At 53.2% G+C, this 17,451-nt stretch overlaps 1 protein-coding gene across 1 annotated transcript in view; it reads right to left on the bottom strand.

Annotated features, from left to right (window-relative positions):
• PTPN5 (protein tyrosine phosphatase non-receptor type 5) overlaps nucleotides 1-13,512 on the bottom strand; it is a 43,811-nt gene extending 30,299 nt beyond the window's left edge. Inside the window, exons 1-3 of the mRNA XM_062197495.1 lie at nucleotides 13,453-13,512; nucleotides 8,678-8,691; nucleotides 8,485-8,561 (exon numbers count right to left, since the gene is read on the bottom strand). Coding sequence (XP_062053479.1) covers nucleotides 8,485-8,561; nucleotides 8,678-8,691; nucleotides 13,453-13,512 — 151 coding nt within the window. The remainder of the gene's footprint in view (nucleotides 1-8,484; nucleotides 8,562-8,677; nucleotides 8,692-13,452) is intronic.
• Nucleotides 13,513-17,451: the final 3,939 nt, after the last annotated feature.

The raw sequence follows: 17,451 nt of genomic DNA, 5'->3' as shown, positions 1-17,451 counted from the left end.
AAAGCAGTGGAAGATGGCCCAAGTGCTTGGGTCTCAGTATCCATGTACAAAACCTGGATGAAGCTCCTGGCTTCAGTCTGGTTTGGCCCTGGCCATTGCGGCCATTGGGGGAGTGAATTAGAGGATGGAAGATTTCTGTCTCCCTCTCCCTCTCTCTGTAACTCTGCCTTTAAAATAAATAAAATAAATCTTTAAAAAAAAAAAACAGCACTGGAGTCCTAACAAACAGTCTTACCTATTTCATTTCTTACCTATTTCATTATTTTCAGAGTCATGTGAAATGCCAAAGTTTATAGCTATAAAATGATCGGTGCAGGATCCCAAGCTTGAAAAGCCCAAATTCATTCATGTCTAGGGTTTCCGTATTCAACAACTAGAAGCCACAAAAAGTGACGAGTGCCTAGACTTCATGGTTTATAGACTCCACGCTGATCCATCCTCTCACGGAATGCTGAAGACTACCACAAGAAGGCTGCTTTTCTACTTCACAGCGTGGGCGTCTGCTGGGCGGGGTGGAGCAGAGCCAGGCTTGTCTGAGCCCCTCTGTGAAGGGTGCTGCCCACGGCTGGACCCACAGCTGGACCCACGGAGCCTGATGTCCAGCACAAGGGCAGATCCACTCAGCACCGTCCTGCCATCCAGGAAAGCGGCTCCTGTCCTGGCCTCACATTTTGGAAGGCTCTGCCTCTATCCTTTCCCAGACACGCTCCAGGGAGCCAGAGGGATGTCCTCCAGTTCATTAAAAGCTGTTTATGTTTTAAGGATCCCAAGCCCCAGAATTCCTTGCCCAAGCCTGATTCCAAGGTCCAGTGGTCCCCTTTTCTGATGGCTCCAGAGCTGCCTGTTGCACTGCTGTGTGCATTCTAAGACTTGGCTGAGGGACCTGGGTGCAAAAGGTGTGTTTGGATCTCTGATACGTGGGCTGGGCTATGCCTGCATATAAATGTGCACAAGTGTCCTTTTGGTGTTGGACTAAGCTGGGGTGGGATGGAGGCTGATTTTTCCTAGACGCTGTATTTTGATGAAGAACTCTGAGCAGAGCCAGAATTATAAATTTAAACTGGGTGCTGGCATGGTGGCACAGTGGGTAAAGCTGTTACCTGCAGCACTGGCATCCCATATGGGTGCTGGCTTGAGTCCTGACTGCTCCACTTCCAATCTAACTCCCTACGAATGCACCTGGGAAGGCACTGGAGGACAGCCCAAGTGCTTGGGCCCCGGCATTCACGTGGGAGACCTGAAAGAAGCTCCTGGCTCCTGGCTTTGGCCTGGCCTGGCCCAGCCCCAGCCCTTGTGGTCATCTGGGGAGTAAACCAGCAGATGGATGACCTCTCTCTCTCCCTGTAACTCTGCCTTTCAAGTAAATAAAATAAATCTTAAAATAAAGATTTAAACCTGGCTTTTCAATTCCTTGACGAATATTTGTCAGGGTAGAAGGACAGAACATACGTACAAGGGCACTTCAAAAATTTCATTGGAAATTTAATTAAAAGCTATTTATTTTGGTGCAGAAATTTTGTGACCCACACATAGTTTTTACAACATACACATTTTCCAGGAGCCTTGTGAAGACCCCTTGCTTATGACGGATGCCCATCTGTCTGCAATGGCTTTGGCATCAGATGTTGCAGGGCAGAGGACTGGACCAGCTGAATTCTTCCAGTTACAAAGAATTTTTGTGTGTGTGTGTGTCATCACTCATGCAGGCAACTTCTTAGAATATCAGAACCGTTTCTATCCTGGTGAGGACAAACGTCCTTCCCATCCATTGAGCCCCCTGTTCCTGGCTGACTTTGCGAGCAGTCAGTATTCCTGCCTGTGGCCATGCAGGTTCTGCGAGGCCCAGACCTGTGGCGGGCAGTCAGGAAAGGGCCACACTACCGACTCCCCTGCTGAAGGCCTGCCCGCCCTGGGCTGGATGGCTGAGCGCTGGGAACAGCGACGACAAGAAGTGCAGGAGTTTCTGTTGATGCCTCCACACCCTCGGACACTCATCTCCATCATTATTCACTCCCACGGACTGTACATCACGTGATAAACACTTTACACCCGTCAACGCTACAGGATCTTACTATGGAATTACCCTTAGAGTGGAGAATTTGGAGCACAGGTAGCGAGGTAATTTTCTTGAGCTCATGCTCAGCGGTGGAGCTGGGATCTGAGCCCAGGTCGATCGGCCTCCCCCGCATCACCTGAAGGCCCATCTAGATGGCTTCCTGCCTCCACACCTGTTCTGGTGTCTGGGAAAAGCTAACATGTACCAGCACTGGCCAGTGGGTCCTAGACTGGTACTTCTCAGTACAATGGCGTCACTGCAGAAGGCCACCCAACTAGTGTCCTTAGCACAGTCCAACGATGTCCTGCCTTTCTTTAACTCTCCATTCTGGGCACTCACATCCCAGGACTCACTGTGTCATCAGCCAAAATGAATATCCTGAGATGTGTTAAAGATCTGGGACACAAGCAGAGCCATCAACCCAACGAAGAAACAAACACCAACGCTAGTTAGGCTGCTGAGCGTCCACAGGCAGAAAGGACATCTCGTTGTTACTGCCGTACACAAGTCTAGCCTCTCTGTCCCTCTGGGCTTCTGCACCTGCTTCCAGGCCAGTCTGAACAACCACTAGGCACTGGATTTGGGGCGGGGGTGCTCTGGGAGAACAGGGATTAGCAGATGGGGGGAGGGGGGACACGACCCCTGATGACTTGGTTAATTTGCTCCTTAAAATGTTTGACAGAAGAGTTCTAAAGACACAGACTGGGACCCTATTCATCCCCTTGGCTGCTTCCTCCAGGAAGCCTTCCCTGACCCACCATGATAGGGTTGCATCATCGTTGCATCCTTCCATGGTGCCCTGTACAGTCTGAAGGCAGGGACCACGTGTGCCTACCTCTTCACTGCCTCACCAGTGCCTGGCATATACTCAATCAAACATAACTGATAACAAGGTCGGGCTGCATTGCTATAGGCCCTGTTGGCTTCTGGCGCACGACCTGTTCAGCGGTGTGAGAGCTGCTCCTTCCTGCGGTCAGAGGAGTCGCTGCAGGATTAGGATAACAGCTTTCCTCAGAGCAGGCCTCCATCCCCTTACATTATAAAGTGGCAGCCCGGGTGTGTGTGTGGGGGGAGGGGGCCTCTTGCTTAGACCACCCAGGAGGGTGCACTTGATAACCACTTGAAACAGAACAGGGACCAGCGCTGTGGCATAGCCAGTAAAGCCACCACCTGCAGTACCGGCATCCCATATGGGTGCTGCTGCCAGTCCTGGCTGCTCCACTTCCGATCCAGCTCTCTGCTATGGCCTGGGAAAGCAGTAGAAGATGGCCCAAGGTCTTGGGCCCCTGTACCTGTGTGCGAGACCAGGAGGAAGCTCCTGGCTCCTGGCTTTGGATCGGCACAGTTCTGGCTGTTGCGGCCATCTGGGGAGGGAATCAGAAGAGAGAAGACCCTCTCTCTCTGCCTCTCCTTTCACTCTGTGTAACTAACTTTCAAATAAATAAATCTTTTTTTTTTTTTTTTTGGACAGGCAGAGTTAGACAGTGAGAGAGAGACCGAGAGAAAGGTCTTCCTTTTCTGTTGGTTCACCCCCCAAATGGCCCTGCGCCGATCCGAAGCCAGAAGCCAGGTGCTTCCTCCTGGTCTCCCATGCAGGTGCAGGGGCCCAAGGACCTGGGCCATCCTCCACTGCCCTCCTGGGCCACAGCAGAGAGCTGGACTGGAAGAGGAGCAACCAAGACTGAACCGGCGCCCCAACCGGGACTAGAACCTGGAGTACGGCACCGCAGGGGAAATAAATCTTAAAAAAAAAAAAAAAGAGACAGAGCATTGTGCCTAGAGCTGGGCTCCAGGCCTTTGAGACACCAGGATTTAAGCCAGAGAGCAGGCACCAGTGCCACTAGTCTAAGAAGCTGGCTGTTCCTACCAAAAGGGCGATTGGCCTCCTCAGGCATAAACCCACACTCAAACCTCAAAGTGGTTGGGGTGGCCAAGCTCCAGTCAGCTACCAGCCACAGGAGATGCTGGGAGTACCTTGTTCCCAAGAGCAGTGCTGTCTTTCAACTCGGGCCCTGCACTGCCTCTCTGGCCATGCCACTGCTCGCAAGGTGAGCAGGTGAGAGGCCCGGGAGATGCGCCCACCTGGAGCCTGTGACTATCTGGCGTCCACGCCCACCTTTCCAGGCCTGGTGCTCTGGCTATGAAAGGACTCCACAATTCCTTGCCCGGTTGGTCTGAAGTCTATGTGGGTCTCTCTCTCCCAGGGATACCCTTCTGGGTAGAGACACTGCCTTCTACTTGCGTACCTTTAGGTTCGAGAGGTGGTCATGGGACAGTTGTTGGGGGAGAGTGGTGGAGCATGCCTGGGCACACAGGCTAAAGCATCCACATGCATGCAAGGGCCCTTGCAGTACCACACTGAGTGCTGGGGGCTGGTGCATCACTAGGGGCCTCCTTTGTATGGGCCTGCCCATGAGTCCATCCGCTAGTGACACTGAAAACAACACTTGGTGACGTTGCTCTGTTCCATGTACCAGCCACCACTGGAGTCTGCTGTTGCCTAATCTACCTCCTCCTTTCAACCTGTGCCCTCAGGAAAGGTGCCGCCCTGAGCTGGCCCTGTGCTGGTGCTGGCCAGGGAAGAAGCAGAGGCCCCAGCACTGGCCTCTTGCAAGGGTGAACACCACACACCACAAAGGGGCAGTGTGAGTCGGAATGTGCCAACGTGCTTGGGTGCCGGTGTGCAAGTGAGCAAGGGAGAGTGGAAGAGAAGGAGGCCGATCACATGACACAGCACACATGCAAGAGGGAGAATACGAATGCGTGCATGTGAGCACCCATGGGGTGCAGGAGGTGGCTGGGGAGCCACCCAGCACCTACACCAGTCCCTGGGGACTGTGTGGGACTAAGGGCCTGGAGAAGCAGAATATGGAGGCAGGAGCGCGCCTCCTGATCTGTGTGAGCGTGCATGAGAAGGAACAGGAGAGCGAGGCAGGATGGCCGACTCCAGGAAGCACGCGAGGAGCCTGGAGCAGAGAGCTGCACGCAAGACGAAAAAGACTTGGAGGTGTGTGTCCACCCCCACGGGGCCCTGGGAGGCGGAGACAGGCCATGCGCCCATGTGCTGGGATGTGCATGTGTGTCTCAGAGCACGTGCTGTGACAGGTGAGGACAGACACGCGTGTGTGAGCATGTGTGGGAGTGCCCTGGGTGGCGGGGGTGGGTGTGAGCTAGCACGTTTGGTCCTGGGGCAGCTGCAGGCTGCCTGAGGGTGTTGGCAAAGCCTGAGGATGTCACCCCCGCCCCAGGAAATCTCAATCCGAGAGGGCTGCATGACCTGCCTGGTGCTGGCTCCGGTCCTGGTGACCGTGGCGGGGAACGTGGGTCATGCCGCCCTGCTGGAGGTGTGTGGGAATCAATGAGTCACCCAGGCATGGCTGCCTGCACCTTGTCCAGCGTGGGGAAGACAGTAGGGGGCAGAGACCACGCAAGGACTGCTTTTCTACAGCATCGTTATGGAGTTTCTGCGGTGCTCATGGGCACATTCCAAAAGCCCAGCAGCATCCCAGCTCCCTTGGTCTATGCACCTCCATTTCTTTTATGTCCAAGTTGTGGCACAGGTCAGGGGCTTTGGCTGACAAACAGCGACTGAGAGTTTGCTCCACACCTCACTCAGGATCCTGTATCTATCATGCCAAAACCCCTCCCCCAAGGTCTCCCCATCCCCTTTTTCTTAGCACTTACCAAATCACATATCACATACTTTATTTACTGTTTCCCTTAACAGCAGGTGTCTATATGACCCTTGCTATGTAGCAGGCACTGTTCTAAGCCCTTTGCTAATTCACAGCATCTTCTAATAACTTTATGCAGCAGTGAACCGTGTTCTTCCCTTGTAAATAAGAGCTCCAGAGAGGTGGAGTCGTTTGGGCACAGTCATTCCACTGTAAGTGGCAGAGCCAAACAGGGGGTCCAGAGGCTCTGCTCTTAGCCCGCGTGTAACACCGCCCTGTAAGGGCAGGAGGTTTTCTCAGTTTGGCTCACTGTTGAACCTCCAGTGCCCACAGCAGTGCCCAGCACATGCAGGTGCTCAATTCACAGCGAATGCATGAAGTCCTAAGAGAAAAGATTCTGGACATGGAGGACTCAGGGATGAAATGGAGAGGTACTTGCTTTCAAAGAGCTCATGGTTCCACGGACCAGACAATCCCGCATCAGGATGGCAGCCTGGGAGTCCAGACAATTGCCCTGGTCTTGGGCAGGCAGGGATTAACAGAGGAAGAATTCAGTCAGGGACAGGCACAGGGACACTGCCTCCCTCCTCCAAACCCCTCCTGGGGGACAAACAGACCGTATGTCTTCCTGCCTCAGTCCCCAGTGCTCCAGGAGATGATGGAGACAAAACAGAGGACATGGGCTCTGGGGAGAGACTGCCTGAAGTCCGTCCACCCAACTCCAGCTAAGTGACCTTGGACAGGCTGCCTGGCCTTCCCGGGCATGGTCCTCTCCTACGGAAGATGGGGAGACCCAGCGGTATTGACTTCCTAAGGTACTGCACGAGGATGGCAACATGCGAGCTCCCCTGGAGGTGACCAACACCCCTCTGCCATTCCATGCTGTTGGCTGGCTCTTGGGGAAGAGTGAGAGAAAGGGTCAGAATTCAACAGGATATGTATTATTGTAGCTCTCTGCTGTGGCTCCTTTCCTATTTCAAGAAGCAGCTCAAAGCAGAATTCATCCATGAACCTTCATCAGGGCAGGGGTTATAACTGGTGCATTTACTGCTATATGCCTAGCACCTGATACAGGATCTGAAACACAGTAGGTGCCCAGTTGTTCGTTGAATGAATGACTGATTACATTTCTTTACTCCCTTGGGACCCTGTTCACATTGCTGGTGTTTCCATTTATAGACAGGGACTGGAGGTCCAGCAACGATAAGTGACTTGCACGTAAGCACACAGCCTGCAGGCAGAAGAGCCAGACTCAGATACCACACCCCACGATCTTTCTTCCCCACCAGGCTACTCTCTGCACTGCTCTAAGTCATGTCCTACTTCCCCTGAACTTTTTCTAGCCAGCGGGGCCGGCCCTGATTGTGGAATCATCTCCGAATTCTATGACTCACATCTGAATCACAGAACTGTTTAATAGTTGAAAGGGACTTTTGATGTCATCTAGACCTCCCACCCAGTGTGGAAATTTCCCCTGCCATGTCTGGCCAATACTTGGATGCCTCTGGTGAAGACACACTCGCTCTGGAACGCTCAGGTTCTAGGACAGGATCACTGGTAGAATCAGCAAGTTCTGCAGCCACACTTCTAGGTGTTGGGCTTGGGTCATTCTCCTAAGATACCACAGTGGATCTGTGTCCCTTCTATGAGACAGTCTTTCAGATATCCAGAGGGTTCTCACATTCCTTCAGTGAATTTTTTTTCTGGTCCCCACAAGGATCCCAAGACCATCTTACTAGGCCATCCAAGGTGTTTTGCGTGCTAGTACCCCCTACTGGACAAGGGGGGAATTGCACTGAAGGGTTGCTGGTGAGGTTGTATGAGGAGCTGGTTCCTCAGGAGCCTGGGCACTGACACACAGTGTCAATCAAAGAACTGCTTATTTTGAGGAGTCACAACAGAGCAGTCACACCTTGTTGCTTTCAATGTCTATCTTCAACACTGTCATTCTAAGTCTCCCTGCCAATCACAAGGTTTCTGGCGAGCTACAGTTTTGGGACTTCTAAGTTAGAATCCAAAAGGATTCTGTTTTTAAGTCACATATTTAGAAGGAGAGATACAGTAATGTATGCTGTGCTATAGGATTATGGTGATTTTTCTTTTCTTTTTTCCAATTTGTCTTTATTTCCTGGTATTTCTACAATGGACATTGTTATAAGAAGAAAAATGATAGAGACTTTCTGAAAACGTCTTACCATGATGTCCCCCCACCCCTTCCATTTATTCTTTCCATGATTAAACAACCGTGCCCTTGGTATTTGGTCTGTAACTGGGATATGCCAGGCCCAGGAGCGCCTAGGCCACGTCTCCGTAGTGACCGCAATGGCCTGGGGTTCAGCCGGCAGACTCCCCGTAAAGGCAGCAGTTTCATACTCACAGCCAAGCTCGTCAACAGGGCTGACAGGCAGTTCTTCCCATCATCCACCCCACCCTTGGTCTGTGCAACCTCCAACCTTACCTCTTGAAGTCTGCCCAACGCATCGTGGCCAGTGGCCATGTCCCTATCAGTCCTGGACTCCCCGGCCCTTCACCCAGCTCTCTGCCTCCTGCACACCCTTGGCTGCCTTCCTTGTGAGCCTGGGGAAGCTCCAGATGATAAAAGGACAGACAGACTCAGGGATGAGAAAGACAAATCTCCATCGGAATGTGTTCCTCTGGAGCAAGCGCATGGCTAACCAGGCTCTCCGCTAGCCCCAGCATCAGCCTGGGTGTTCTGGCTCTCCACTGGGAGCTCTGGGTGCTGGGAAGACTCACCCGGCAGCCTCTCACTGCAGCACATGTCCAGGGCCCCTCGCTCGGAGTCATCGGCAGCGTGGTTCTCTTTCTCACCCCTGCAGCAGAAAGAAACACGTGAGAGGGCGCTGTTGAGCCAGGACCGAGACAAAACCCTGAGCACAGAGAAGGCGGCCTCCTCTCCTGCACTCTGTGTCTCTTTGAGTAACCTCACCCCATCTGGGGGACCTGAGGAAAAGACCAGCCCATGGAGGGGCCAAGCTGCAGAGATGGGAGCAGAATCTTGCAGTGTTTTCCACGTGGAACCAGCAGCAGAACAACCACCACCATCATCCCCTCCACCGTGGAAGGAGGGCTTAGCATGTGCAAATCACTTTACACATTTTACCACCCTGAGTCCTCACCACAACCCCATGAATTAGGGATCATTAAATGGATTCAGAGGGGTTAATTAAGTTGCACAAGGTCACACAGCTCATTCAGGTGGAGTGGGCTTTGCAGTTATGGTCTAGGACTCCAGGCTCATGCTTGTGAAGCAATAAGTGGGGTCTGGGTAATACACAGTCCTGGGTTCAGCTCCCAGGTTCCTGTGCCTCAAGCAGTGCAAAGTGGCAGGCACAACTCTTCTCCAGAAATAGCTAGGAAAATTAGTTTTATGTATATATTGCATATTGTAAATATTGTCTTTCTGAAATCAGAACACCCTCTTTCTAGCCTATCAAGGCACGTTTTGGGTCTGTACTGGGGTCAAGCTTTTCTCCTTTACCCAGCAAGCTGGAACAGGGTTGCGGGAGATCCATCAGGCCCCATGAGGCATCTCCAGAGTGGACGTCTCACGAGGGCAACCATGCAGTGCACAGGGGTCCCCTTCCCTGGCAGTGGCCTGAAAGACAGGCAGGAGCAGGTGTGGCTCCGTCTGTCCTTTGTATCTGCGACCCTTGGCAGGAGGAACTGCCTGATGCACAAGGCAGGCTGAGATGACCAGGTCCTTCCCCTCCATGTTTGAAATGCGTTCTGGAGGGTCTGGCATCTGCAGCCCTGGGTACTGAATCATGGTGGCCATGGTGCCCTGCAGGGTGGGGCCTCGGAGCTGCTTCACCCCTGCCCAAGCTGAGTCTTGACTGGGCAGCGTGTCCATCAAGGCCACGAGACGCCCCAGGAGTCTGCCAATCGATCCCCACATTATAGCTAAGGCAGTGGGTCCTGACTTCTGTAACTGGCAACCAAAAGAACCTTTTGTACAGACTTGCTAGCGTAATGCTTCCAAGAAGTACTGCAGCCAGGTGCCCTCTTTTTCCTTTTAAAAGATTTATTTATTAAAAGCAGAGCAATGGAGGGAGAGAGAGAGTTCCCTTCTATCTGCTGGTTCACTCTCCAAATGCCTGCAACAGGCAGCGCTGGGCCAAGCCAGAGCCAGGAGCCAGGAACTCCACGTGGGGTTCCCACGTGTGTGGCAGGAACCCAAGCCCTTGGGTTATCTGCTGCCTCCCAGGCACATTAGTAGGAAGTTGGAGCAGAAGCATGGAATAGCCAGGATTTGAACCAGAAACTCAGACGTGGGGCGCAGGCATCCCAAGTAACAGCTCAAAACATTTGCCACTGTGGCAAAACATCCACCCCCTAGGCTTGCTCTGAGGCCTGTTTCAGGCCCAACCACAGACTTTAAATAAGGAAGGGCAGGCAGGCTGGGTTAAGGCTGACCCTTCTCACTCGGGTATCTTGCACAGTCAATTGGTATTGTGTTATTTTGTTTTTTCCTTGCTCCCAGTGGCAGGGTCTCTGGGAATCCCAGGTCCTGGAGCCCAGCTGTCCTGCAGAGAAAGGGCTGACCCTTCAAGGCAAATGCTGAACTTTAAATACTCTCTTTAAAGGTCCCCTTTCTCCCGTTCCACCATTCTGGCCCAAGCCACCATCGTTTCATCTCGTGCCCAGATTCCACATCAGTGTTTTGATTGGTTTCTGCTATCCACTCACGCTGGCCTCCAAAACATTGCTCGCGTGGCTCCAATGCAAATGGTGTATGCACGTTGTTCAGTTCACAACCTGCACGAATGGTCAGAGCAGGCTTGAGCTAGACTCAGTTCCTAAAAACTCAACATTTGTCACATAACCTTCCTTGAGAAAACACTTTCACGGACGGCATCTATTAACACTTAGAACAGCAGTAACACTCCTCTGACGTAGCTCTTTAGACCTGGTGTGGCGGGGCCCCCTTCTCCCTCCAACTTTGTCTCATGTCCTTCTTCCCCTTGGCCTCTGCACCCCAGCCACAATGGACAGGCTCTTTCCTTCACAGTGCCTTGGTCCCTTCTTCTATCTCTGCCTGGAGAGCTCCTCCAGCTCTGCTTCCCAGTACTTCTTACCTACAGAACGTGACACAGTTGGAAATTTCATTTATGCCATCATTTGATTAACATCAGTCTCAACCATTAGACAGTAAACACCATGAGGGATGCACCCCATCTGTCTTATCTCCCATTGGATCTTCGGAGCCTACCAAGTACCTGGCTCATTGCCAGGTGTTCAACAAATGAATCCTTGTTGAATAAGCGAGTTTTCCCTGACATTAAAAAAAAAATCAGGAACCTCACACAGAAGCGATCAACTGAGCTTCTCGGTGGGCAGGACTTTATTAAGCTGCTGGGAGCCCGACTCCACAGCTGTTGCCCATAGCAGAAGACAATCACAGATCTGGAAGGTACCCATTTTACAGGTGAGGAAGCTGAGGCAGAGAATGGGGCTGTGGCTTGCCCCGCACTGTGTACTGATTTGGGGGGCCATCCGTCCCCGACCTCCCGATCCTCTTCCCTTCCTTTGTCCTAAAGAGCACCCCAGCTGGAAAGCAGCCCACCGAGGGCGGGCCCCTGGCTGGGTGCAGAGAGGCCACCCAGGTATCCAGATACCTCTGGAAGGAGACCCATGCATGACTCACACCTGCTTTCACACCTTAAAGCTCCCAGGCCCAAGCCATGTTCACAATAGCTCAGTGCTGCATGTGTGCAGCAAACTCTATCAATATGCTTCCCAGAAGGTGACTAATTTCATAATCAGAAAAGCAGGAAGAGTAGCACCTCTTGACTGCAGAGGAAAATGGAGCAAGAGCGCACGGCTTGGCCCTGCAGTCGGAGGGCTTAGGTTTTCAAAAGGCACGGATGGCACTCGGCACTCGGGTGGGATAGAGAAGCCCGGCTCTCGCGGTCCTGCCCTCCTTCCCGCCTGACGAGAGCAGGAACAGCAGCCTGCAGTGGCTCACTGCAGGCTCCTCCTCCTCCCTCTACCTCTCCCCCTCCATCAGCCAGGCAACCAGGGGCAGAAACTGGACCATGCCAACAGTCCCCACCCCCACCCGCAACTGCTCTTAGAACCGGAGACGCCAGAGGAGGCGGCACTGGGAAATCACACAAGGGGTCTCTCCTTCGGGGATGGAGACATCCTGGTGGTGAAGTAAGTCCCCCAAGCCACTGCTTTTCAGCCAACATTGGCTGGGCACGTCCCCAGAGTAAGGGGCAGAGCGGACCCAGGAAAACAGCACTGGACAAGCCAGGTCCTCCTCAGGGGCCCTCAGCCTTCTCAGGGAGCCAGACACACAAACAAGTGAAATTTCAGTTTAACTTATGCCTTTGAGTAACTCTGATCTCAACCACTCGACTGTAGGCTACACGAGGGAAGGACCACCACCTGTTTCACTTAGGACTGCTGTCTTTGGAGCCCAGCGCAGGGCTGGGCTTATAGAAGGGCCTTCAACAAGGACTTGTGCAATAAGAGTGCTGCCCCAACATTGCTGAGAAAACATCAGGAAACTCACACACTATCACAGTATGAGCTGCAGGGAACCCAACTCCACTGCAGGTGGAGAATCGTAGACCTGGAGGGTCCTCATTTTACAGGGGAAACTGAGGCAGAGAATGGGGCTCTGCTGTAACAGAGGTATGCATGGGGAGTGCGCAGCTCAGTTTGTGGTGAGGAGGAGGAAGAGGAGGAAGAGAAAGCCTCCTCCAAAGGAAGACAGGAGCAGATTCTTAAAGGATGTGTCCAGTTGGCTGCGGGGTTGCCAGGGAAAGGGCTTCTTGGGCAGCACACGTAGCAAAGGTAGGGCCTGGAGGTTCAAGATGTAAAGAGCAGTTGGCACAAGATTGAGATGGAGAGGCAGAGGTGGGCAAGGCACATGGACAGAAGGTAAGACTAGCAAAAGCAGCAGCCTGGACACCAGGAGTCCTGCCCCCTGCTGGGGTGGCTCTTTGCCACTTGACCACGGTCACTCTGAAATGATGGGGGCTTCTCCAAATCTGGCCTGGGCAGGGCAGGTGTGTAACAGGGACGGGCTGCATGGCATGTGTTGGAGGGATGGACACTGGACACATTTGGAAGTGTCTTTTCTGGTTCCAAACTAAATTTTTTTTAAACTGTGATAAAATTCACATAGTATCAAAAGCAAAGCCTAGAGGTGAGAGCTGAATGGAGCAGTTGGTATTAATGGGAACAAGTGAGATGGAAAGGTAAATGGGGGCTCCAGTCAGGTGTATAGTCCCGTGTGGGCATCTGGCCTGGTGATTAAGATGCCCAAGTCCCACAGTCGAGTAAATACCCAGCTCTTGCTCCTGGCCGCAGCTCCCTGCTAGTGCAGACCTGAGAGGCAGTGATGTCTCAAGTGGTTGGGTTCCTGCCACCGACTTGGGAGACCTCGATGGGATTCCTGATTCTCAGCTTCAGCTCCAGCCCAGCCCTGGCCACTGCAGGTATTTGGGGGTAAGGCAGCAGACTGTTATCTCAAATTTAAAAAACTAAAATTAAAAAAGCATACATTTGGCAGCATACAGTACAATTTTGTGCCACCACCATTATCTAGTTCTGGGATATTTTTATCACCCTATAAGGAAACCCACAGTCATTAAGACTCCACTCCTATTCTTCTATTCACTGAGGTAGGACCTGGCAACCAACGCTTCCTGTCTTAGGATTTTCACAGAAGTGGAATCACACAGTACATACACTTAGGTTTTCTAGATCATCCGCACTGGTGGCATAGAGCAGCATCTCATTCCTCTCCATGGCTGCATGCTATGGATAGACCACCTTTCATTTCCCCATTTTTCAGTAGATGGGCATTTGGGTGGCTTCCATCTTTTGGCTATGCAAGCAGTGCTGTTATAAAGCCAAATTACTCTTGTATATTCTGCTCCCAAAAAGTTTATCACTTTGGACAACCTTTCCTACCCCAGGGCCCGAGGCCTTATCTATGGTAGAACTTCAAAAAGTAGAAATTGAAATTAAACTTACATTGGTGCAAAAAAAAAAAAATAAACTTTCAGAATCTGTTGAGAGCTTTTTCATGCCACATTTTCCTGGAACTTTCTGAAGAAGTATGTGGCTTGTGTGCTGTCACCTTCATTTCTTCCTGTGTGTGTGGGTGAGTGAAGGGGACACATGTTGATGGCTTCTCCATCAGTGCTGGGGGCTGGCAACCCAGCCTGGACCACCCATCCTCACTCCCAGGAGCTCTTGCTCAGTGGTGGAGACATACAGCAGGTGGGTACCTGTGGGCCAGATGCAGTGTTCTAATAGAAGCCTGTCCAGGAAGGACCAGGGCGGGATGGGAAGGGGCTACCTTAGAGTGGGTGCCAGCTTTGCCTGGGACTTCTGCAGAGGCCATGCTGACTGGTTTTGTTAGGTAAGTAGAGGAGCATGAGTCTCCTTCCAAGGCGTGTGTGGAGTGAGAGGGGACTGGGTCATAGACCCCAGGATTGCTGGGAGTGAGGCTGAGCCACCCCTGGCCGTCATGCCCTCAAACTTGAGCTCCACGCTCCTGGACCCCTTGGCACAGCCCTCCTTGCCAACACGGAGCTCCTCCCACCCTCCTGGGAAAGCTGTGACTCCATCAGGCATCTCTGTGTGCTGAATCAAACCCGTCTACTCCCACTTCCTAGCCTTTGTCCACACCGTTCACTCAGCTTGAAATGTCTCTTCCTCTTTTGCCAAATCTCATTTACTGTGGCCGGACTCAAGCATAACCTCTTCCGTGGGCACTTCCTGATTTCTCAGTTAGAATTAATCATCAAATCTCTTTTGTCTATGGGCTCTCCCACCACGATACATGCTGCTATAGTTAGCTGTTTGTGCACCTGCCTCCCCCACTGGCTTCCGAGTGCCTTGGGAGCATCCTCACCCCCTCTCCCACCTCTGCATCCCAGGTGTTCAGCAGGGGGGCCAAGCCTGGTGATGCACCCATTAAAGATCAAACGGAAGGAAGTGGTGGGGTCTTAGGGTTGGTGGCTCTGGGAGGCCAGATTCCGGCTGGGAGCTTTTCACCCTGGAGGAGGCGGCTAGACAATGGTGAAGGTGACCAGGAGGAGGCTCACCATGCCATCCAGGTTTTCATTAGCACGTCAGCGTGCTGGGAGAGATGACATGCCGGTTTCATGGAAAAGACAGTCAGACTGACCACCTTGTATAAATGAGTTATGTGTCCCAGAGCATGCAGGTGGAGGCGGCTTGTCCTCCTCAGTGGGTAGGCTGCCAGGACACCCCCACCCCCATCTCCTGGTCTCATGGTTCACCCCCAAGGTGTCTAGATGGGGAAAGGTGCCATCCGGGGCCAGGGCAGCAGGTTTTCTCTGCAAACAGCTAGCGGGAGTAAAGAGGTTACCATCAGAACATCTAGGTAGGGAAACAGAGGCACACAGTGGTTAGGTGACCTGGCTTAGGTCACAGTGTGAACAGCTGTTACCCTTCTCCTCCCTTAAGTGCCCTGCCTGTCCCTTGGCACAGGGAGGGCCCCACACCACAGCATGATCCCTTCCCATTTCTGCATCATGCCCTAAAGCCTTCTGATAAGTCTCCTTTTTTGCCTAAGTTATTCAGAGTCAGTTTCTGTTGCTGGCAGCCAAAGAAGCCAGACTGATGTGTGTGGCAAACTCAGGGAACAGATAGGCTCCGAGCCCAGGACTCCCAATGCTTAGTTCACTGCCATTTCCATCCGGTGCAGCTGTCCACTGTCCAGCCATCTGTCCTCACGTCTGAGCAGTCTGCACACTTGGGAGTGTTCTGGATTCCAAACACAGGGTCTGAGTGTTCTCTGCTTGAGATGAGCCCAGATGAATGAATGACTTCCCTTCTGTCCCTGCTCTGATGGTGGTGTCTGGGGGGTGTGGCTGTAGCAGAGTCCCAAGGGAAGGGAACATGGTAGGGACTGGGTGGGCCCAACCTTGCTGAGGGGCTTAGGCAAGTTTCCACTCTTCATGTGGGTCTGATTCAAGGTCTGGGCCATTCATTTGTTCAACACACACATGACTACGTACCATGGTGTGAGGTCTGGGGACACAAGGAGCCAGGAGCATCTCATGGGGGATGTATGTAAGGAAGTGGCAATGGCAACGGCAACAGAGTTGGCCCACGGATGGGAGACTCCCAGGATGCCCTGGGAGCATGCTAATGAGGGAGAGGAGCCAGGGAAGGGCTATCTGCAGTGAGATGTGACAGAGGAGTGGGATGGGCGAGGAGAGGTGGCGTGTTTGGGCGGAAGGGGAGCAGGAGAATGGGTCGGGACTTGAGAGAAAGCAGGGACTGTTCAAGGAAAGGAAGGCATCCATTCTCCCAGGGAGAATGGCGTGGGGCAGGGCTCATTTGAGACCCCACCCTGTTCTCCCTCACCTGCTCCCTGTCCTCCGTTCAGAGAGCTCCCTGGCTCCCTTGGGGGCAGGTTTGGTTGCAGGAATAAGGCCAAGTTTCTGGAGGAGCTAGCCTTGGTTCTCTGCCCTGTGGAAGCTGGGGGTCTGGGGGGAGGCTCCTGGCTGGGAGGTGGGGTGTGAGGAGTGCAGCAAGGTCTCCAGGCCTAGGAAGGTGACAGAGCCAGTCCTTGCAGGATTGGCGCCTGCGGTGTGTCTGTGGGGCGGGGGAGGGGGACCATGGGAGGATGCTCTGGGGATGACTCAGAGGTGTATGGAGAGGGTGGATCATGGCCCCTGGGGTCTGTGTGACCCACCCAGGGCTCGCCCGACCCAGGGCACAGAGGTGACAGGTGACGAAGGGATATCTCAGTTATAACCGATGTGGTTTCCTGGAAGCACGCCATGTCGGGCAGCGGCAGCAGCGGTGGGGAGAGGCACCCTCGGAAGCATTTCCTGCCAGCCAGGACTGACAAGGAGCTCTAAGCCCGGGCTAATTTCATTGAAGGAACCTGATGAGATGACATTTCTCCCTCATCTGATAGGAGGGTTAAGAGAACCACGTATGCCAGAGCAGACTGTTGACTTGGGAGCCCCCGGGAGAGGCAGCTGTGGCAATGCAGGTAAAGGTGGGTGCCTCCCAGCCCGGGCTGTGGCGGGGGGCTGCCTCCTCTGTAGGGTCACCTGCTCCCGCGGCCCTTGCTTTCAGACCACAGCCTCCTCTCTGTCGCTCCCAGGGCTGCGAGGCACATTCTTACCCTTCATCCTCGCTTACGCTGGCTCTGCCGCCTGCAAAGCCATCACCTCTTTGCCCCCTCCTCCGAACCTGGCTCTGGCTGTCTGCTCCCACTTCATCTTCAAATCCTAGGAAGCCTTCCTGGGAGGACAGTGTCTTTACCATTCTGAGCCTTAAATCTTAATCTCCCATTTGTCAACCAGAGCTGACAATCCCTGCCAAGCAAGGGCAACCAAAGAGTGAGAGAAATGTGACAATGACCACGACGGTGCCTGATCCACAGCCAGTGCTCAGGAACCATGTAAATGACCAACACGCAGAGAAACGACAAACGAGGGCGGCAGTGGAGGGAAGCAGATGTACAGATAGCACACAACTCTCAGGAAGGGGCCAGGAACCGCCTGTGGAAAGGGCAGAGGGCTCTGAACGGTGCCAGGTTGTCTGGGGGCAGCCGCAGGCTGAGCAGAGCATCTGGGCACCGTGCCCTCCTTCTCAGGGACAGCGGGAAGGTGCTGTCAGGCCCTGCGATTTTGCCCAAAGGCCCAGCGTGAACCGAGTTTACCTGCGGCCCTGTGCTCTCTGAGGCGCAGA

This window comes from Lepus europaeus, chromosome 7, assembly GCF_033115175.1.
Source record: "Lepus europaeus isolate LE1 chromosome 7, mLepTim1.pri, whole genome shotgun sequence".
Lineage (NCBI taxonomy): Eukaryota > Metazoa > Chordata > Mammalia > Lagomorpha > Leporidae > Lepus > Lepus europaeus.
This window is presented reverse-complemented; position numbering and strand designations above follow the sequence as displayed.